This window comes from Pantherophis guttatus, chromosome 7 (assembly GCF_059756535.1).
Source record: "Pantherophis guttatus breed Tessera chromosome 7, ASM5975653v1, whole genome shotgun sequence".
In the NCBI taxonomy this organism is placed as follows: domain Eukaryota; kingdom Metazoa; phylum Chordata; class Lepidosauria; order Squamata; family Colubridae; genus Pantherophis; species Pantherophis guttatus.
Genome location: NC_142069.1, coordinates 28,897,582 through 28,921,549, shown reverse-complemented (window position 1 = coordinate 28,921,549; position 23,968 = coordinate 28,897,582). Strand labels below are relative to the sequence as shown.

The 23,968-nt window shown below is 40.7% G+C and overlaps 1 protein-coding gene across 1 annotated transcript; it reads left to right on the top strand.

Moving 5' to 3' along the window:
* The first annotated feature begins 2,499 nt into the window (after nt 1-2,499).
* On the top strand, nt 2,500-20,379 carry RAC2 (Rac family small GTPase 2). The gene is made up of 7 exons (XM_060694551.2): nt 2,500-3,069; nt 8,687-8,758; nt 10,049-10,166; nt 12,134-12,196; nt 13,392-13,551; nt 15,183-15,315; nt 20,095-20,379. Exons 1-6 carry the CDS (start codon nt 3,035-3,037, stop codon nt 15,311-15,313), a joined length of 579 nt encoding a protein of 192 aa, XP_060550534.1. The 5' UTR covers nt 2,500-3,034; the 3' UTR covers nt 15,314-15,315; nt 20,095-20,379.
* Nucleotides 20,380-23,968: the final 3,589 nt, after the last annotated feature.

Below are 23,968 nucleotides of genomic sequence, written 5' to 3'. Positions count from 1 at the left end.
AACTATAGGAGGTGGTCACCATGACTCAAAACTGACTTGAGGATGCAATTATTTTCCTCTGTTGCTGCCATGCTACTCGCTTCTAAAAAGACGATCAACATGCTGGCAGCAGCCACCCAATGCTGCACCTGCCTCTTTATTGTCTTCAGAAGCATCCCCCTTATTAACTGCACCTGAACTGCCTGCCACACATCACACTTCTTGTTTTCTTACCCAGCCTTAGCAGAAACAAGAAACAGACTCCTTTCCAAAAAAAACCCCCTCTTTAATTATCTCCTGTCAATTAATGGCATTCACATATTGAAAAGTCCAGCAATAATCCTTCAAATAGTTAACTGCAGTAACAGATCTTATCAGTTCATTGAGATAATTGCCAGGCCGGGAGCTTCCAGCCACAAAGCTGTAAATAAAGTTCTGGCAAGCAGTCTCTGAGGCACGATGAACCAAATCTTCTGAAATGTGAACGGTTTTCTCCCATAACCACCACTCCCCTTTCCTTCTATTTATTCCCCAGCCAGGGAGGGGCCATTCAGCATCCACATGTGCTTTCTTCCCGAGTTGACTCCTTGTCCTCAGTTGTTCTCCTCTCCTAGCAGCTCTGCACATATGCGCATCTGGAATAAGCCCCAGCTGTTCTTCCTTCCCACTTATCTCAGTTTCTGAAGGCAGCTGCCTCTCCGGTGGCTAGGAAATGTTGGACAGCCTGGCGTCTGCAGATCATCCATCAGAGCTTCCTCAGACTCTAGAAGTTCCTCTCCAACCTCCTCCTCATCCAAGTCTGGTGGGGCACAATACCCTGACACACCACTGCTGTGACTTATTCTGCTTCAAGTAATCACTGTATCTTTTGTGGTTTACTTTATTTCATCAGTTGTACCATTCCTCCTCTACTAACATGTTATCCAGTCCAGACTGAAATTTGGATATCCATAGCTCAGAAGAAGTTACCCTGTGTATCGCAAGACTCCAATCTTCTCTTACTGGAATGAAATGCTACTGCACTCTCATAGTCACTCTTGAAGAATGTCCCACCTGAAAAAAGGAAGAAAATTAAGTATCAAGCCCAGGAAGATTCACAGCTTTCAGTAGGTGAACCAGTGGTGGGATTCAGCCCACCTGCCCGGACGTAATGCCGTCCTATTTAGCCATGTTTTGGAGGCCGTGCGCATGCATGGAAGGCATGCACATGAACAAAGAGCATGAGTGGAAGGTCGAGCATGCGGAAGGTGGCGCGTGTGAGCAAAGCGTGCATACCAGTGGTGGGTTGCCCCCGGTTCGCACAGGTTCTATAGAACTGGTAGTAAAACTTTGGTAGCATAGTGAACTAATGCACTGTTATTAACATCTGCTGCTTGCAATTACTGCAAATTCAAATCCCACCAGGCTCAAGGTTGACTCAGCTTTCCATCCTTTCAAAGGTAGGTAAAATGAGGACCCAGATTGTGGAGGCAATAAGCTGCCTTTGTATAAATATACAAAAGTATGAAGGCTATTGCTTAACGCATTGTAAGCCACCCTGAGTCTCCGGAGAAGGGCGGCATATAAATTAAAGCAAAAAAAACCCCCAAAACCGGTGGGAGGCTCTGCCCACCGTCCCCGATGTCATCAAAACGCTTCTGCGCTTGTGCAGAAGAGCGCACGTGTGTGTGAGAAAAGTAAGCCCGCGCGCATGGCCCCACTGCAAACCAGTAGTAAAGGTAAGTAGAACCCACCCCTGGTGCATACATGCGCTCACATTTGGAAACCAGTAGGGAAGGTAAGTGAATCCCACCTCTGAAGTGAACCAGGTGGTACTGTGAAAGACAACAGCAAAAGGTGAATTTAATAGAGCCTAAAGGTTAATATGGATCATCAAGCAGACTGCCTGCTCGAAACAAAGGGTTTATACAACTAGAGACATAGCTGAGGTTTAGTAGCAGTTTTGGGCCATGGGGACATGCTGCAAGACTCATGCTATACACATTTGCTTTAACATCAAATATTTCACACTGCAATAAATACCTTGGTTCCAATTCTCAGCCCTTGCTGTAATTCAGTAACTTCAGATCATGGATCTCCCCATTTCATAGCTTTTCCGTCCACCTGTCCTGCTTCATCTATAATTTGATAAATTGGATTGCATATCTTTCTTTCAGTGATGTAAGACTTCATAGGTTTGTTTCTGTAGGTGCTTTATTGCTGCCTTCAGTCATAAATGTGGCTTGTCAAGAGTTAAATGGTTAGCTTCTATTGGCAAATGTTATAGACATGAATACTATCATGATTTGTGGAGCTGTTCAGCATGCACATTCATTATAATGTATTCACTCTGCTTTATATATTGTGAGGTGGGGAACCAAGAATTCTGCATGTATGTGATTGGTTCAAAATGTGCAAAAACATGCAAAACATTTCACAATGTTTTCTGTGAGTATCCAAGTTTGTGAAAACGCAAACAAAATGTCCTTAAATATCACTCCTAAAAGGAAGACAACGAGGTCCCCTGTTTACAAAATACACACACTTTGTTTTGCCCTAGACCGATATGACTTGTTCTCTCTCCCTCTCTTTGCAGTGAGACCAAGCCAAACAATTCCTATGCAAGCCATCTTCTCTTCATCTGAAGTAACTGGGAAGAGGGAAAAGGCCTTCTTTCTCTAAGCATCTCTCTCCTTCACCTTCTCCATCTGCTGCTCTGGGCAATCTATGTTGGGGAATGGATTCAAAGCAACCCTTTTCCCGACTGTCCAAAGTGTGGAGTCACAGATAAGAGGAAATGCTGAACCATCTGGGATCTGCAAAAAAAGAGTTCTGCTTTCAAATAGCAAGCTTGCCCTTCCCCAGCAAGCACTTAAAGCTGCCTGGTAAAGGAAGGACTGGTGGGCGGGCTGAGAAATATTCTCTCTCTTCCGCTTCCTCCCTAACCCACAACCTGCTGTTAATTCAGCTTCAGTTTTGACATATCTATAGAAGACTTTCCACCATCAACATTTTGTTGAGCTGCTTCGTTGCTCAAGAGGCTTCCTGAACTCCAAGGTGCTGCTAGGCCGGAGACATGCAAGCCATCAAATGTGTGGTGGTAGGAGATGGGTATGTATACCCTTCCTTTGAGGAGCAAGGGAGTGAGTGGATCTTTTTTTTTTTCCTCAGCTGCCTTTCTGACAAAATGTATGTTTTCTTGTTCTTTCTTAACCTCCATCTTTCAGAGAGAGAGAGAGAGAGAGAGAGAGAGAGAGAGAGAGAGAGAGAGAGAGAGAGAGATGTTGATTGTAAGCTCCTAGAGTCTGAGAAGAATTGCTGCAAAACTGAGTTTCATAGTTTCATGAGACACCATAGAAACCAGGGGAGAAATTTTATTTGTTTTCTGTGACTGGGGAAGTAATGCTTTTATTTTTCAGAAATGTGATTTAAAAAAAAAAAAAAGTCAGCCTGGATAGAACATATCTATCTAACATATCTAAGATTAATTGTGTAATTGCCTACCTGATATCTTGTTACCTATCAAATAAACCATGGCCCCTTTATTGAAGGCAGAACCTCCCCAGCCTGTTGCTCTCCAGGTGGGTAACTGGGACCGCAGCTCCCAGAATTTCCAGTCAATTAGCCCAAAGACCTCATGCATTTGAAGAGCAAAACCTGAGGGAAATCTGATTTAATTACAGTAGTTTCATTATTGGGATTTAAATGTTGCAAGCCTGAAATAATGTAACTATCTTTCAAAGGGTTTAAAATGGAGATACAGGCCTGATATCCATGGCTTTCTGCCTAGGCTGTGGTTTTCTGTATCAGTGATGTTAGTAAGTTTTCATGGCTTTTTTCCCCCTTTTGCTTATGAAATTAGTAAAAAAAAAAAAAAAAATTCTATGCAGCCCTGTAAAACTGAGATGAAAGCAATTTTCTATGAAGCACTTGTCACTCGACAAGGTCTATTTGTTGTGATCATCATTTCTAGATATCAATTGTGGATGATGGGCCAGGCTCAAAAGCAAACTGAAGTTGCCAAAGAATGCCTCCTAATACAACAGTTGTTGATTAAGAAGCAGAAAAGGGGGCTACCATAAAAGATAGGATGTTTTTAGGATTGCTGTGAGGTTGCTTTTGGGATAGAGCTAGGGTCAGTCCCTTTGTCAGCTACAACTCTCTCTTGTATCTGCTTGTTGGAGGAGAGTGACCATAATCAGATGGCAGTATGATAGCTGCATAAGATACAAGAAATCAGCATGAAAGAGAGAGATTCATGGAGTGATATGCTGTGTAATTATGTGCTGAAAGCAATTTGTAGTAGCAAAAACATAGCAGCAGACATAAACTTCACCTCCTTCCTGCTAATATGCTCCTGATGACTCAAGAACAATATTTTTTTTCCATTATTTGGAGTAAGCTCAAAAAAAAAAAAAACCCGTTTGGGTTGCCTACATATAAAGACAGCTTCTATGTCTACTAAGTGAAATATGACAAGTTAAATTTAGTTTTGGACTTCCTATTAATTGTGCACTGAACTGTCCCCTCAGCTTCTTCCATTTTGGAGGGTCTTAAGCACAAATCTGCAAAGAACAGCATTACACTTTGGAGGAGAAGGACATTTGTTTTGAATAAAATTCATCCTGATCCCTTCATCCTAGGATTTCTTGAAATTATTTGCCCTGGGCCGGTACAGACAAAGGGACTTTTCTAGTGTCTGCATTTCACCAATATCTTTTCTTTTGCTGTAATCTCAATGAGGAAGTTTCCTTGAAGTGTTTAACATCTGTCATTTTAAAAAAAAAAAGCATGCAGAAGTTGAGGGAAGGGTCATATTTCAATGGCTCAGGTTTGAATTTCTCCAGTTTAAAAGGCCAAGTACTTAATGCTTCTTCAAATGAGAATTAAATCAGCCTTTCTAAATCAGAGGCAATGCTGATTGTTCAATGCTGCAGGGCTGGGGGACCTTGGCCCTTTTATGATTTGTGGACTTCAACTACCAGAATTCCTGAGCCAGCCATACTTCTGGGAGTTGAAGTCCACAAGTCATAAAAGGGCCAAGGTTCCCCACCAGTCGTGGGCTGCCCCCGGTTTGCACTGGTTCTATAGAATCGGTAGTAAAACCGTCTGGAGGCTCCACCCACCGACCCCTATGTCATCAAAACGCTTCTGTGCATGCGCAAAAGAGCGTGTGCAGCCCCGCTGCAAACCGGTAGTAAAGATAAGTAGAACCCACCGTTCCCCATCCCTGCTATACTGGCTGGGAATATGAGGAATTTTATAGCAAATTCAACTGGAAGGCTTCCAATTGGAATTGGCAATACTGGGCTTGATAGCTCAATGGCCTGGCATAATGGCTGTATTCACAAGAAACACTAAGGCAATCATATGCCAATCTAGTGTGTTGTGTGAGCCCATCTATTTAATTAGATAACAATTCATAGAATGTGCACCCATAAAATTGTGTTAATTAAATGTACTTTGTGAACACCAAGTTCTCAATGATAGTCTGATGGTGAAGTCTCACTATCTGACATTGGTGTTGTCCTTTTTGACTTTACAGCAACAGCTGATGCACTCAGCCAGTAGATATCTTTGTCTATGACATGGTCCTTGGGCATCATTGGTAAATTCTTGATTGGGCCGAATCTTTTTTGCCTTTTTACTTTTTCCTCCAAAGCTACATCATTGACCATGGAATTTTCTATTAGAGTGATTTCCCTCAAGTATCAGTTGTGGGGCCTATTTTGTTCACCTATTATTCCCTTCTCTTGGGTGCCGCAATTCATGGTCAATATTATGCAAATATTATGCAAATACCTGTCTTACTAGGTTTTCATCTTGGATGTTTTCCCATGCCTAAAGTTGAATAGGGATGAAACAGAGTTTATTTTGTTTTGGTCTAGTTGTTTTTTCCATCCTTTACTGTCCTCCTCATTTGATTCCAGAGCTTCAGAATACCTATTTTCTCCATCTGAAACCTTTGAATCTTGCTTGATAACACCCATTTATTAATTGTATAGCTTTTTAAAGTGATTGGACATTTTTTGGCTCTTGGTGGCTTTATTGATGCTTGCCTCAATTGCTTCATGCTTGGACCAATGCAATAGACTTTCAGCAAGTGCTCCCAGTTCCTCTCTCTATCATGTGCTGTTAGTCAAAAGAGTACTGTTTGGATTGTTCTGGACCTCTAATGCTTTCCTCATAGTTTGCTACACAATATGGCACTTTACGTGCTTCCTATTTGAACCAGAGCTGAATTTAAAATACTGGTGTTTGGGATAGTGGTTTTTTTTTTTTGTTTTTTTTTTAGCTTGCTGGTCTCAAGCTCTCCTTATCTGCTCTTATGCTGCAATCCCAATGATGGGCCCATAATTCTAAAATGAGTTTCCTTTGTTCCTTCATATCTATGAAAGTTGTGTGGATTTCAAAAAGGATTTCAGGCCCTTTAATCTGATTTGTGCGTTAATGTAGAGTTTCTTTATTCCACCCTACTCTTTTGCAATTCCTATAAATGTTAATATTGCAATTCTTGCTGCCATGTTCTGGTTATTGAGAAGGGAAAGAGAAGGAGGGAGGGAGAGGGGCATAGAGAAGGTAGCTAGGTAGCTAAATAACTAGGTAGGTAGGTAGGTAGGTAGGTAGGTAGGTAGGTAGATAGATAGATAGATAGATAGATAGATAGATAGATAGATAGATAGATAGATAGATAGATAGATAGAAACATAGTGTAAATATGTGTTGTGGTACAATCCCAGGTGGCTGTTTAAAGTCTAAATATTTGTTCAATTGCTCATTAAGTTCTGAGCATTTTTGTATTGCATGAAATATTTGTAATTACTGGATTTCTTTGCTCATACCATGACTTGGTACAAATACATATGATTTATTATCGTTATTTTTACTACCACCACCATTCTCACACACCATTCTCATGTTCATGTAGGAACAAAATGAGAACATCTTTTTAAAGCCAATTCCATTTATTGGTTAGAAACTCTACAAATATTTCAGCTGAATCCCAAGGAGGGTTATCTCGATATAAACTCCACAAATGCCAGCCTAGTGTATTTTTAATTAAGAGAGCTGAGGATGAATACCTTAGAACAGCTTTACCGATCTGGTGCCCTCCCAAGATGATGCAAAAATCACTTTTGTCATTTTTTAGCATAGGGCAAGCTGGATATTTTACAAGATTTTAAAAAATAACTTTACAGACAGATGGTTGTCTAGAAACACATGTAGCTCTTCCTTCTAGTTCCTATCTAACAGTCATCATGGTACCTTCTAGACCCGTGATGGTGAACCTATGGCACATGTGCCACAGGTGGCACACGAAGCCCCCTCTGCTGGCACACGAGCCGTCGCCCAGCTCAGCTCCAGTGTGCATGCACACACGCTTCTCACTGGCCAGCTGATTTTTGGATCTCCCCTGCAAGCGGGAGATGCGCGTGCATGCGGGGGGGACCTACCTTTCTCCTCACTTTCTGCTGCCTGTGCCTTCCCAGATCTCTGGAGATTCCCCTCCCAGCACTGTTTTGGACATGAGGCTTTTCCCACCCTCCCAGCCATTTTGGGAGGCTTTCCCCCCCTCCCAGCTGTTTTGGGAGGCAAGGGTTCACACCCCCCCCAGCGCTGTTTTGGGATGTGAGGCCAAAAGGGGAGGTCGTGCACACATGTGTGGAGGGGGAAGAGGGTGGGGGTCGCATGCACATGCACGGGGGGGTCATGCACACATGTGCAGGGTGCGGGGTTGTGGGAGGGGCATTGCATTATGGGTGTGGGCACGTGCTTTTGGCACCCGAGGAAAAAAAGGTTAGCCATCGCTGTTCTAGACTATGAGCTGGTGGGAAATACCTTCTAAACTACATTTTCCTTTGGATCATCCTGTTTGCTCAAACCATCCAAAAGGACACATTCATGCTCAACTTGCCATGCCTTTTTATGCCCTTGGGTCTGACATCATTTTTTATTTTTACCAGATTTTTAGAAAGGCTCTGAACATGGATAACATTTACTAATTGCACAGGGTTTAATAAAAGAGTGTTTCTGCATTCTTGGTCTTAGCATGCCTTCCACAACTATGTGAAAAGTTTATACCGTATAGCATAATGGGAATTGCACAAAGCAACTTTCATCCATCTGATAGATTCTGGGTATCTTGGACACAACTGTGATTATCTGAAATAAACATGGCTGGACTTGATTGAGCTATAGACAACCATGTCTCAAGTGTGCCAGAGAAGGTTGGCTTAAGCAATTGGGTGACATTTTTTAAAACTAAAGAATGAAAGGGGAAGTGGCAACTTGCTTCTTGTTCCTTCCTGATGTTAATGAATTTTCTTCACTAGTACCTAAGCATAGAATAAACATGGCCTGGTAATCTCTTTCTCGTTTTGTTTGTTTGGCTCGTTTTCTTGAAGATGCCTTCATCTCATTCCCACCTATATTTAAGAGAGATTAAAGTTGTTCTTACCTACATGCTTCATGCTTCTATCTCTCGTGTTTGACATGATACTGGGACAGTGTTTCTCAACCTTGGCAATTTAAATTCAATTCTGGACACCATAGTTCAATTTCTGGACACCATAGTTCAATTTCTGGACACCATTGTAATACTGCCATGCAAATCATTTAATCAGGAACTTCATTCATAAGCAAAGTGTCTCTCTAAATCTACTCCTGAAGCCTATTTTAAAAAGAACTGTTGTTATATGTCTTTTCCCTTTTTTTCTCCCTCCTTCAGAGCTGTAGGTAAAACTTGTCTCCTGATCAGCTACACCACCAATGCATTCCCAGGAGAATATATTCCTACTGTGTGAGTATGGAAATGGTTTAGCTTGAGATTGTTGGATTTGAAAGAGTTAGATCTCACTAGGATTCCTGTTTCTGAAGGAAATGCAACTTTGCTGGGTAAATAATATCAGCACAACATAAGATCAGGTTTCCATGAACCCAGAGCATTCAGCATTGTAATATTCCGAGACGGGAATGTTAAGAAAAACAAATTAATTTGATTAAGAAATTATTTGCATCCATTCTATGCATTTTGGGGATAGAATAATAGATTAATTAATGTGCTCATCAAATTTCTTAGGATCAGAACTCTTAGAAGAGGAGTTGTCCCTGCCAATACATTTAGGAAAAGTGATAGTAAAGAGACATGCAGTAGCTTCATTTTGGTATTGCACCCTCAATAGATTCTAATATACTGATTTAATATAGAACTAGGCTTCACATCTTATGAAAATGATTGGTTTAGTTTAAGTGTCCGTTTCATTATATGTTGGGGATAACTATTGCTTAAGAAGGGAAAGAACTAAAAATAAGGTACATAAACAGGCATCTAATTTGAAATGAGATTGTAAGCATGAGCAGTCACAAAATAACCATTTCCCCAAAAACAGCTTCGAGATGCTAGGTGCTGTGATTTTTTTCTAGAACTTCCAGAAGCGGGGTGGGTAGGTATAAAAAATTCAAGATGGCAGTCATAAAAATGCAATCTGAGCCATGCTGCTTATGTGCAATACACATATAAAAGGAGCACAAAAGGAGTTTAGATTGCTAAATGGTGCCACCATCTTGACTTAGAATAGAATAACAGAGTTAGAAGGGATCTTGGAGGTCTTCTAGCCTAAATCCCTGCTCCGACTTCAAGACCTCCAAGGTCCCTTCCAACTCTGTTATTCTATTCTAAGTCAAGATGGTGGCACCATTTAGCAAACTTCTTTTGAGTTCCTCCCTGTAGGCACCCTGATCTTCCAGATTGCTCACTAGCACTCCAGAATATCTCCATTGTTGTACTTGTACCAAGAGCCCACACATAAAGAAATCACTGAGATGAACCATCCTCTATTTTCATAGAATACCTTTGGCACCTCATGCTGCATCCGACGGTGCCAATGGGATTTACAGAATCCAAACTTTCCATTTAATGTTTATGAAATAAAATCAAGTGAACCAAAGAGTCTGATGGTGCCAAGAGAGACATACCTGTTAGCACCCTGGAGAGAACCATGCCTTTTCTCCTGAATTAGGATTTCAGTCTAGGAAAGAGTAAGATCCCTCTCCCTCTAATGTCACTATATCTATTTGATATCTATTACAGCTTTGATAATTATTCTGCCAATGTGATGGTTGATAGCAAACCTGTAAACCTGGGACTATGGGATACAGCTGGCCAGGAGGATTATGACCGCTTGAGGCCTCTCTCCTATCCACAGACTGTAAGTCATGAATTTTCTCTGAAATATTGTCTAATTGCTTAGGGCTATTTGATATGGACTACAAAAATCCAATAGTCGAGATTACCAGTAGAAGCTGCAAAGAGCCATAGTTCTCCTTAGTTAGTAGACATCCAGATTTGTTTTTTGTTTTTTTGTTTTTTGATTTGATTTATATGCCGCCCTTCTCCGGAGACTCAGGGCGGCTTACAGTGCGTTAAGTTTGTTTGACAGCCTTACTTACTTCTGAAGAGCTTTGTTCATAATTCCTTGTTAGCACACATATGACAGCTTCTTCCTAGCCTTAGCTGATTTCCAAAAAAACCCTATCTAGGAGTGTAGAATAACAGAGTTGAAAGGGACCTCGGAGGTCTTCTAGTCCAACCCCCTGCTTAGGCAGGAAACCCTATACCATTTCAGAGAAATGGTTATCCAATCTCTTCTTAAAAACTTCTAGTGTTGGAGCATTCACAACTTCTGGAGGCAACTTGTTCCACTGATTAATTGTTCTAACTGTCAGGAAATTTCTCCTTAGTTCTAGGTTGCTTTTCTCCTTAGTTCTAGGTTGTTAGAACTAGTCAACATAAGTAGATCTAGTCAACATTTGGATGGGAGACCATCAACAAATCATTAGACTGTAGACTAGAGTGGAGATTTTAAAAGAGCATTCTGAAAGAAATCAATGGCAATGAGATAGCTCCACATCCTCACCAGGAGACAATATTATATTAACAAAGTGTATATTATATCTGGGCCTCCAAAATCCTAATTACATTCAATGGTGGCAGTGCAAAATATTCTGTAACAGTCATCACAGCTAAAAAAAAACAAAAAAAACCCATCAGAATGTTTAATAGTTTTACCCAGTTGATCCAGGACTTTAGAGAGCCTTTGCTCTCACTTTTTAAAATGGAAATAAGATTATATTTACATAATTTAAGGAGGCCCTTCAAGATTCCTGGACAAAATCCTCAGGCTTCTCTAACTGATAATAAGTACTGTACAATATAATATTAAATATAACTCTCAGATGGAGAAGGTGATGATGACATGAAGAAAGCATCAAATCAAGATTTTTCTGAGATAATCTTGATTAGATAAACTAGCTAGTTTTTTTCAACCTGTGGGCATAGTTGTGAACTTGTTAGAGGTGCTTGTGGAAAATGGCAACCACCAGCACATGCCTTATCAAAAGATGGCTTCTTCAAGAGGCATTCTTGTAAACTAAGATAATGTGATACTTTTGCTTTTTTAGTATTGTGGATATTGATTTATTAGTGGAAGAAGTAATTCTTTCATGTCTATATAATAGATCTAGGTTTTGTGTACTGTTCCTTGTTTCAAAAGTCCTTTCTTTTCATAAAGCATTCAATAAAGATTCAAAAGGGATGCGGTGACTCAGTGGCTAAGATGCTGAGCTTGTCAATCAGAAGGTCAGCAGTTCAGTTCAAATCCCTAGCGCCACGTAATGGGGTGAGCTCCCATTACTTGTGCCAGCTTCTGCCAATCTAGCAGTTTGAAAGCATGTAAAAAATGCAAGTAGAAAAATAGGGACCACCTTTGGTGGGAAGGTAACAGTGGTCCGTGCGCCTTCGGTGTTTAGCCATGTTGGCCACATGACCATGGAGACGTCTTCGGACAGCGCTGGTTCTTTGGCTTTGAAATCACCGCCCCCTAGAGTTGGGAACAACTAGCATGCATATGCAGGGGAACCTTTACCTTTAAAGATTCAAAATTCTTTAGATGCAAACCAACCAAAATCACTGGACTAAATATTTATTAACAATACCTCTGTAGCTTACAGGGTTGTTGTGAGAGTTGCAGAAATGTTCTGTAAAATGCTTTAAGCCCTTGAGCAACAATGTATATCAATTTTTGGTACATTCCGCTTCATAATGTGACTTTTTTTTCCCCCTGGCTGCACCAAATATGATTTCATATTATTATTTTCACCTCTCTTCTGCCTACAGGATGTCTTTCTCATCTGCTTCTCTCTAGTCAGCCCTGCATCTTATGAAAATGTTCGTGCTAAGGTGAGATCATCCGGGGTTCTGTGTGCAGAGCAAGTGAGGCAAGAGAAGACTCAATCTTGGTATTGTTGTAGTATGAAAAATATACAGTGACAGTAAAATATTTGGATCCTCATGCACTGTATAAATTGGACTGATGTGAAAGATTTCATTGAAAATTTTGAATGAAGACGCCTAACTTTTCCCATGGCTATCTTGGATTTTCCATATTGCCTGGGAATTCTGGTAATCAAAGAATTCTGGTAACCAAATCTGAAGGATGTATTGGATGAAGTCTGCTTTACATCAACATAACTCTTCAAATCTATCAGAGGTTTCATCATAGTCCACAATAGGAGTGTCAAACTGAAGGCCTGGGGCCTGGATCCAGCCCATGGGGTGCTTAGATCTGGCCCGTGGGGCCTCCCTGGAAACAGCAAAGGACCAGCCTGTGATGCCTCTCCCAGCAAAAATGGAGCTGCAATGGCATCCTGCAACTTTCTGCCAGCAAAAACAGAGCTCGGTTTTCGCTGGCAGAGCACTTGGACGAAGGTGGCTCCGACTTGAGTGATGTCAAGCTAGCCATGTCCACCTGGCCCCCTCAAGCTCAAACACAACCCTGATGTAGCCCTCAATGATATCGAGTTGGAAGCCCCTGGTCTACAAACAGGGTTCAGCAACACTAGAGTATGAGGCTAGGTAGAGCTGCCCTTCTCTGTAACAGTTCCAGTTTGTCTGGATCCTTCTTCAAAGTATCTAGGGATTAAGTGAGCCCTTCATTGTAAAATTTTTTTATGATCAGAATTGGGTTTGTTTTCTGATGCCATTGTCTGGTTTTTTAAACCCAGGTATATCTCCCAGAATTACAATTGTGAGATGGGCAGCTATATAAATTGATCAAATAAATATACTTTGGTGGATGTAAGCCAAGATGCATTTGCTAAATGATTATAACATTTATACCCACCACAATCAGAATCAACTCTCTCTGGTTCAACAGCTATATTATATACTGTGACTCATATTCATCTTGTTATCAACTGCTATTTCCAAATTCTATTTCCTGTGTATTATTACAAACCTGGGCATTTAATTTCTAGTCCTTATTTAAAAAGGCTGCATTGGTGCAAATGGCTCACCTGCTTTTTCATTTGTCAACCCGCTGTTTTGCATCATTGTTTTGTTTGCTATTTCAATAAAATCTTGCGCTTTCTTTTAGTGGTTCCCTGAAGTACGACATCACTGCCCTAGCACTCCCATGATCCTGGTGGGCACGAAGCTGGATCTCCGGGATGACAAAGATACTATTGAGAAGCTGAAGGAAAAGAAGTTGGCCCCTATTACTTACCCACAAGGTCTTGCCCTAGCCAAAGAGATTGGTAAGTGTTGCTGCTGGTTTCACTTATGCCAGTTCAATTGCCCATCTCTCTCAAACCAATCAAATGCAGTCAGACATCCCTATCCATTATTTAGACTAGGTTGGTATTTATCTTCTATCTGTTTTTCTTTGACTTGTTTATTTTGCACTTTCTGCACTTTAGCCTTTAGAAACTAACTTTGGTGCAATATGCAGAAACCTGTGCAGATATAAGAGCTAGAAAGCAGCTGAGAAATTCAGAAAGGCAAATGCATGTAAATATTGTCTACCAAGCTCACAAACCCTCTTTTTTCTTTTTTCCTTTTGATAGAACAGAGCACTTTCTAACTATTAAGTCCTATTCATCTATTGTATCCTTGAATTGGCAGAAAATATACAGCTGTCACAAATTAGCAGTGCTAATCTCTATCCTGCCTTTATTGGTTCTGTTCCCATCTTTTATTTATTTATTAGATCCAGAAGGTGACCTTTGATGGGGCTTTTACAGTGGTGTCTGCTTCTGGGAAAGAGGATTTGTCTTCTTTTCCTTGAAGGAGGCTGTGATGAATCCTCTTAAGTGTCTCAGTAGCATGGAATCATTTTCATCCAGCATTGGATTAAATATTACAATTCATTAAATCAAAAGGACAATTCAGATAAGGAGAACAGTAGTATTTGCTGTATGCTGGGCTAAAATAGCAACAATGCATGACAGATAAGGGAAGAAAGTTTTTCCAAGATAACTCTCACTTTAGTTGCTCCAAGGAAATGTTAACTTGAATATTTTGGTCCCCAAAATGTGGATGCTCAAGTTTTTTGTGGTTTGTTTTTTTTTTTGTTCACATTTTAATGGGAAACCAGTTCTGAACTGTTATGCAAATCAGAAAGCAGTTATCTCTGAAATTTCACACTTTTCCTAATTATGTAATCCAGTACCGCTTCAGAAAATGTAGGCATGAATGTGTGTGTTGAGAATTTAGAAAGAAAAAAAATGTTGAAGAAAGTCCACTAAAATGCACATTTTTCTGCATTTAAAAATAAGATGTATGTGGCCATGTGTTTGAAAAACCATGGCCATTAAAAAAAATCCTTTTGTTTATTTCTATGAATACACTAGAAAACTTATACTCACTCGTGCTCAGACCTTGTTAGTACAATTTTGCTGGTTTGTGTGCAAAGCCCCCAGTGATCTATATATAAGGGTTAAAGTGGTATCAGATTTCTTGCAGTTAAGATTAAGATTAGGGCTTTAACTCAGAATATCAGAATGCTGATATTTTCCCCCTCATCTTCTGAACTTTCTGTATCCGGAACTTGCCTTCTGTCTCTTGAAATAATGTTGAACCACAACTTCCTTTTCCTGTCCTGTATTCTGGGGACACACCAGCAAAAGCTGAAAGTCTGCTCTCTTTCTGAAGAGTCTTTACCAGTGCAAACTCATGTTTTCTGGGAAAACAATCTATATGTCCCTTTTCACAGACTCTACATAAGCCATCTTCATGTGACAGGGCTTTGGTGTTAGTCTTTTCTTATATTCTTACATTCCTAAGTAGCTCTGCTGTCCATAGAGATGCCAAACCTGATATCAGGACAAGTGAGAGAATGTATTCATTTCTGCTTCTTCCTCAGAGAGTGAGCTTTTTCTCTTTGCAGATGCAGTGAAGTATCTTGAATGTTCAGCCCTCACTCAGCGTGGCCTGAAAACAGTGTTTGATGAGGCCATTCGAGCAGTTCTCTGTCCACAACCTACAAAGACCAAGAAAAGGGGGTGCAACATCCTTTAGGGGTAAGTATCAAAAGGCTCCCTGCTTGTGCTTCCAGAATGGATCAATACCAGCATGATTCCTTACCACGGGACTTGAAAATATTAGAAAGTTATTAATGTGCTACTGTTGTGATTTTAGCAGGAAAAAATATACACTGCTCAAAAAAATAAAGGGAACACAAGCAGAAGACATCTGAGATCTGAATGAATGAAACAGTCTTATTAAATACTTTGTTCTTTACATCCAGTAGTTTTGTGTTCCCTTTAGTTGTTTGAGCAGTGTATAAACTACTGGATGTAAAGAACAAAGTATTTAATAAGGCTGTTTCATTCATTCAGATCTCAGATGTCTTCTGCTTGTGTTCCCTTTATTTTTTTGAGCAGTATATATGGTTCCATTAATGTGCTGTGGAAAAGCTGCTGTGATTTGATGTGCCAGACATCTGAAAACTCATTCCTCCAAACTCTACAAAGGACCAATGCATATGAGAAGTCTGGATGATATAAACTTGAGCCTGGAATAAAAGAATCAGTATAATTTGACACGAGGTTAAAAAAAGCCCACAGGCTTCATTGCACACACAATCCACACATCAGCTTTGCCACATGGTACTCTGCAGATGGGTTGCATTACAATTCGTTGTGCTAGACTCACCATCTCTGATCAAGGATTGTCAGTGAAGCAGTGGATGGTAGTTGATACACAGATGTATCACTGGGCGCACACGCCCTTCCGAAATTCTCTGCTCAATTTATTCACAGTAAAGTTGATTCAGAAGATTTTTCCAAACCTCTCCAGGGAAGAGGAAACAACTTCTCTGTAAACATCCCCTTAGTAATGACAGTCACACTGCAATTGCTAAAGTCCCAGTGGAGAAATTGTCTTGTGATATATTTCCCCAGGATTTAACTGAAACATGGAACATCAGAGAAGCTGAAAACCATTGGATAGATGATTGTATGTATAATAAAGAACAAGACATTTATATATAGGCATACATCCACTTTGCCTACCCTTTCACTATATAAATATTGTAGGAAATTCTAAGTATATTTTATATATAGTGGTTGGCAGTAGTGGTATTCAGCCGGTTCTATCCGGTTCAGGCGAATCGGTAGCGGCAGCTATGGGAGGCTCTACCCACCTGCCTGGACGTCATCACATCCTGTTTTTGATGCTGTGCGCATGTGCAGAAAGTTCTGTGCATGCGCAGAGGTGTCGTGCACGAGTGAAGCGAGCGAGGGAGCACGTGCGCTCACATTTGTGAACCGGTAGTGAAGGTAAGTCAATACCACCACTGGTGGTTGGTCTAAGACAGGGGTGTCAAACTCAATTTCATTGAGGGGTGCATCAGGGTTGTGTTTGATCTCAGGGGGGTGGGTGTGACTGGGGTGGGCGTGGCCAGCACGCGGCTACCCCAAGCTCTGTTTTCATCTGCCATGGCCGCCTCAAGCATGTTACCAGTGAAAACAGAGCTCAGGAGGGCTGCACAGAGTCCTCCCAAACTCCCTTATCGGCTGCTAAGGCCTCCTTCAGATATGGCCTCCTCCAACCCTGGGCCAGGCCAAGGCACCATGGGCCTGTCCTTCACTATTTCCAGGGTGGCTCTGGGGGCCTGATAAGCACCCCAAGGGCCAGATACAGCATGTGGGCCTTGAGTTTGACACCCCTTGTCTAAGCTGTAATGAAACTTATATTGTGGCTAAAAAAATATTTCTAAATTCTCTTCTTCGTTCAGAGTTTCCAAAGCAAATACTTTTTTATGAAATCAAGTGAAACCAGTTGGGGAAAAAAATTGCAGGGAAATTCCTCAGTTTAGTACTAAGAAGGTGTATAGAACAGAATGCTTTTGGCAGGAGTAGAATGTATATTCATGTTTAAGAACAAGAATAGCAGGGAGTGTGATATATGTAGGTAGTCTGAAGCACAAGCCAACACACTGGCATTGGGGGAGGGGATAGATTGGAGCCTTTTCTCTTACTTCACCCTTCTCATCAATAAGAGAAGGAAGAACATTGTGCTGCTATATCCCACCATTTATCTATTTTCTATAGCAATGTGAAGGAACTCTACAGCCCAATAAAGTTCTCCCCATGCTTACTTTTCATAACTATTTTACTGAATGCAAATGCATGAATAAAGATCATCAGCACCAGTTCTATACAAGGAAAATGTTTTCATGCAAAATGTTTTCCTACATAGGAAGCTGTGTTTGGGATCCAGCTGTTCCACCTTTTCCATTGACTTTTCCCACTCACTCTCCCACTCTCAAATCCCATCTACCTATCTCCCCTTCGCTAGCATTTTATTGGGGTTTATATGTATGCATGTATGTATGTATGTATGTATGTATGTATGTATGTATGTCTTTGGTTATTCTGGTTTTCTCCCGCGTAAAATTGGAAGTGTCTTGGCGACGTTTTGACGAAGTCTCATTCGTCATCTTCAGGCTGGTGTTTTCGGCTTCGTGCTTCTGGGAGCAATGTGTGATCGCAGCTGTTTCTTCCTTTTAACTGCCAGTGGGGGTGTGAACTGATTGGGTGGAGGTGTGTTCTGATTGGTTGGGGGTTTGGCTGTGCTCTGATTGGATGGGGGTTTGGCTGTGCTCTGATTGGATGGAGGTGTGTTCTGTTTAGGTGGGGGCTTGGTTGTGCTCGGGTTAATCTGAGTTGCAGGGGGATTTGAGCTGGTGAGCTGAGTTGCTGTTGTTTGGCTTCGCGTTCATGGTGGTGCCACATCTTCATGGTAGGTGTCAGTTTGCTTCATGTATGGATTGGAGGGGTTTAAAGTGGCTAATGATGCAGCTGTGGTCTGGCTTCTGGTTTGTGGTCATGCCTCATCGGTGTGGGTTTGCTTTTTGCGTGGATGTGTGGTGGTGACATCCTGTGTGGTTTTCGTGAGTGTAGGTCTGGTGTCATTCTTTGTGTTAGGGACTCGTTTGTCAATGAGGGCGGGTTTCCAAATGGCTGGTAGGCAGGAGGTATCATCTCGTTTATTCATGCTGTGTGAGCGTTTTTCTATCTCAATGGCTTCTCTGATTATTCTGTTGTTAAAGTGTTCAGTTTTGGTGATAAAAAGACCAGAACTATCGCCAAAACTGAACATTTTAACAACAGAATAATCAGAGAAGCCATCGAGATAGAAAAACGCTCACACAGCCGAAGCCGAAAACACCAGCCTGAAGATGACGAATGAGACTTCATCAAAACGTCGCCAAGACACTTCCAATTTTACGCGGGAGAAAACCAGAATAACCAAAGACACACACACACACACACACATATGTATTTCTCTTTAGCCAGGTTCTTCAGAGAAATACACATAAAGACCTACGAAAAGAAAAGAATATATATATATATATATACCGTACGTATATATATATACCGTATATTTCCCTACGTAGCCAAGGTTTTTTGTAGCTCCAGCTCAGTAGAATCACATCTACTCGGTTCTGGGCTTTTTTCCTTTCTAACAGCTAGCAAGCTCTAACTGCTAGGTGGGAGACCTAAATAGATCCATTTCTAGCTCGTTTGCTTTCATCAGTAGGACACACACACACACACACACACACACACACACACACACATATATATATATATATATATATATATATATATATATATATATATGCATATTCTTTCTAGCCAGGTTTTACCTACGTAAGCTAAGATGTTCTACAGCCCTGGTTCTGTGAAATCTCATTCACAAGTTTCTGGGCTTTTTTTCTGCTGACAACCAGAAACTCTGTGCTGCTCTTTGGGAGACTCAAATAGCTATTTCTGCCTTGTAAGGTGTCATCAGTGAGCCACACCCTCTTCTCAGGTATCCTCCCTGTAAAGGTACAATGTGTCTTTTTCTTTTTCGTAGGCTTTTATGTGCATATTCTTTCTAGCCAGGTTTTACCTACATAAGCTAAGATGTTCTACAGCCCTGGTTCTGTGAAATCTGTAAAACCTGGCTAGAAAGAATATGCACATAAAAGCCTACGAAAAAGAAAAAGACATATATATATGTTTATGTAAGTTTTATATATATATATATATATATATATATATATATATATATATATATATACTGCTTTCTTATTGTATTGTATTTTACGTTAGCTATATAAAACCCTTAAAACTATTTTTGTACTTCTGCAAACCCTGAGATTTTTCCAAGCCTGATGACAAGATTTGTACTCCAGTCCTCTTCAGGAAGGTCTTTAGTGAACAGCAGGATATTCACTGCTCTATTCACCCTCAATAGCTAATGAAGTTGCCCAAGTGGTTTTATGGGGCTGAAACTAGAGGATAAGGTTTCTCAGCAACAATACCACATCTTCGTGATTCAATTCTATAAAAGGATAATGCTTTCCTAAAAGCCAGCCCTTGCTGGGTTTCTGGGCTGGTATTTGTAGTAGCACAGTAAATATTTTGCCAAATGAAGAGGGTTGATCTTTATATTATTATTTTTTTCAAAGCAACAGGCCAGTTCAGTGATCCATCTGAGCTGTGGAAGTGAGCCTAAGTCTGCCAGTTTCTCTCCTGCCCTAAAGGAAACTTGGATTTCAATGGCTGTCTGCAATGATCTACTGCTTCATAAAGGGTGGAGAATGCAATTCTTTGCAGCAGTTTCCCCCAAATTGTTTAACCCACCCCCAATGCCCAATCCATCATAGCCTTAGCTAAGAAGTCTAGGTGTTGAAGTCCACATATGTGAAAGAGCCCTGGATTGCAGAAGTTTGTCATGTAGCTAGCAGACTAGAGTAACACAATTTCTCTCCCTCCCTCTCTCTTTTTGTCTCTCCGATACAGAATTTGAATTTTGGCCCTTCACACCAGACCTTTCTCTGGACTTTGAAGAGGAGATGAAGATAGAAAACTTTACAGGCTGCTGGATTTTTAACCTTGTTTCACTCTGAATAGCCCAGTGCTTCCGCAACTAGCTATTTGTTCACTTAAAAAAAAAATCTGAATGTATGCATTACTTTATTCTTAACAAGGTGCATTCCAGTATGAATTGCTTTCTCTCTCACACACACTGTCGACCTAATTTGTGACTATTGCTTAAAAAAAATAAAATGCAGTTATGGCAATATATTCATTAGTAATAGGGAAAGTACTATGAAAACTTTTCAAAGGGGTCTTTGTTTTGCGCATATTCTTTGTAGGTTCAAACAGTTAATGTCTCCTGCTGATCTAGTTTTTTAATCAATAATTTTCATTTTCTTCCTGAACACATTACCTAAATTTCCCCAGTGCTGATATGAATGTGTGTATGGGGGTACTTTTTAACTATTGATTTTCTCTTTTTTTTTTCTTTCTTTCTTTTGAATGGTAAACTAGTGCTATAAATGAACTCTTCCCGTATTATACAAAGCAAAGAAATATGCATAGTGTCAGGAAATGTTTTAGTTCCCAATGAGAAGTCAAAATGGCAGTGAGGTAATTGAAGCAGTGGTGGGTTGCCCCCGGTTCGCACCGGTTCTATAGAACCGGTAGTAAAACCGGTGGGAGGCTCCGCCCACCGACCCTGATGTCATCAGAACACTTCTGTGCACGCGCAGAAGAGTGCGCGCGGCCCCGTTGCGAACCAGTAGTAAAGGTAAGTAGAACCCACCCCTGAACTGAAGGCTTATACTCAGCATTATCCCCATGCTCTATTAACATGTACAGGCCACAAAAGACATTGCTTTTGAATAAATGCTGTGGAATATGGGAAAATATGGGAAAAGACTTTGCTAAGTGAAGTGCTGGGTAATGTATAATGTGTTGCATGATCCTTCATGTTTTAAAACGTATTCCTGTACTGAAAAAAAACGATGCTTCCTCAGTACTAAAGAGTTTTAGCATGGGAGCATCCTTATTTAAGGTATTCTCCTCTATTCAGTACCTGCTCCTATTACTGATCACTGCATTGCAAATGAGACTCAATTAAAATATAATCATAAACCATCTGTTCTTATTACCCATAACCTGTATGGGTAATACAATGCTAAAAGAGATACACATTTTCAGAGATAGGTTGCTGAGATGCTAGCTGTTCTGCTACTTATTGACCAATCTATCTCATTTGGCAACATTATGAGGCCACAACTGATGATGTTCATAAATACTAAATGAGAATTTAGAGTGGATGTCATTACTGAGAAGTAATCTGCCCTTGGTAGTTTTTGTTAACGTTTGATCCCAATTTTTAGTACATAAGATGTCATAGTCACAGGTCCATAGTTTCATTTTTGGGTTTCCCATTCTATATTGTTTCTGTAGCCATTCTGAGATGTAACCTGGACATTTAATGGTTTTGGAAGATGCTAACTTCTTGCTACATTTTATTTTACCAGTGGATCTTCTGTTAACGCTGATTGTTTGCCTTTTACCTCCTTGCCCTGTGTCTCTTGCCCTCAAGCCAAACACTCCAAAATGCTTCACTGCCTTCTGTCTTTCAGGAAGCTTTTTAATGAGGCTCTGAGCTAAGCCAGGGTGCCTACATTTTGGTAGTGTTACATCAATTCTAATCTAGAATTGCAAATATTTGCTCATGGCAGACAAGTTGCGTGGCAAAAACAATGTGACTCTTGACAATATATAATTGCATGGCAACCTATTCGATGTGCAAGAACCACGTGAACATGCCAAAATGAGTGATGTGATTATTTTTTTATTTTTATTTATTTTTATAAATAATTGATTAAGCTTACATTGGATATATTTTTCTGGATTAACCAATGGATACAGCTCCATACTGTGAAGGTATAGGTTGGCTATGTTTTCATCTGGACCAAAGATCTTTTTTTATATATAATTCACTTTTATGGAAGAGTCCAGTTCACTGAAAACATTTATTAACGATCTCTCTTCTAACATCTAGATCACTAAGTTAGTCAAATCTGATTGGGCTGACTATGGATCAATAGGGACTGTACTGCTTTTTTCTAAAAGCTCAAAATCCTCCAACTCTGAAAGATGATGTATTAGAGCAGGGGTGTCAAACTGAAGGCCCGGGGACCATATCCAGCCTAGGTGCTGGATATGGTCCAGGTGCTTAGATCCTGCCTGCGGCTCTGCCTTGGAAAGAGCAAAGGATTGGCCTGTGGTGTCTCTATCAGAGAAAACGGGCTCCCGATCTCCATTTTCGGCTGGGACAGCCTCCTGCAACCCTCTGCCACTGAATACGGAGCACTCTCAAGGTCCGTTTTCAGTGGCAGAGGGTTGCAGGAGGCTGTCCCAGCTGAAAATGGAGATTGGAAGCCCATTTTCTCTGGCAGAGCACTCAGGCCACCATAGGCGCCCCTGATACGAGTGACATCAAGCTGGCCAAGCCCCCCTGGCCCCCCAAGATAAATCACAACCCTGATGCGGCCCTCAATTAAATTGAGTTTGAAACCCCTCTATTAGACCATGCTAGCTGGGGAATTCTGGGAATTGAGGTCCACTCATTTTATGTTGCCATGGTTTCAAAATGCTGGCTTAGGGGACCGACAATTACCTACTATAAGCTGTGAACCATACACTTGTGTTATTGGCATATTCAAGCAACAACTGTCTAATTACAGTCTGAACAAGGAGGTGGAAGAAAATTGCTGCTATTGTTCAATGATTCTTTAAACAGTTAGGAATCAGAAACCTGTTCAAGCCATCCAGTGAGCTACTAGCAAATCTTAATTTAACTTTTCCTTACCCCAGATACTAAGAAATGCATTTCAGCCATTCTAAATAGTATTTAAGATCCATAAATCTGTCTTTCTGACATAAAACCTATCAGGAACTAAATTAGGCTCACCGAGAAGCCTCTGGTTTCAACTTCCTCATTCACAGTAAGAATTCCTGGCCTTACTACAGTGTGTGTGACAAATGACATGTGTGTGAGAGTGGGATGGTTGGTAAGAATCATTTCTGCAGGAAGGCAACCTTATTCTTTGTTTCTTATATGCCAGGCTGTTTTGTACCAGTGCACCCACAGCTCTCTCCTATCCGCAGAATGGTGCCAAAGAGCATAAATGACTATATGTTCCACAAGCCAGTGGTTTGGGCAATGAGTAAGTCTGCATTATTAGGGACTTTCTTAATTTAGGACCCATGCCTTTGTGGCAGTTTCCTCCTCCTGGAGTGCTTCTGGGCAACTACAAAGAATGGCACAGATCTCTGTTGCTATTCCAATCTCTCTGCTTGCACTGATCTGCAAGCAAAAACGGAGTGCTGGAAGGAGCAAGGAGGCAATAGAATGAGTCACCGATCAAGATGAATAACCTACGGGTTGCTAAAATAAAAACTGATGACAGCTATCCTTATGGTGCAGTATAATTGGCAGCTATGGGCACCTGTATTGCTGGATCTGCTAAGGACCAGGAAAGGTCCTTTAAAGGATGATCAGTAAGATATATTCTTGACCAACTTGCTAAAGGTGCCATTTTCTTATAGTGTTGGTGCTACAGACTTTATTAGCTGAAACAAAGTTCAGAGCAACAGATACAATCAAGAAGACACTACCTCACACTTTTAAGCAAACACAGAGGGATGGAAGGATCCCTTTTTACTCACAAAAACCATAGCAGAACGTTATACCTATGAGGCATTTTATAGATTAACTGCTGCAATTTGCTTAATGCTCAATTCTTCATCAGGACCACTTGGATGTGATGCTTAGCCTGCTGTGCCAAATAGAATGCTTGATTTGTCTATGTTTCTT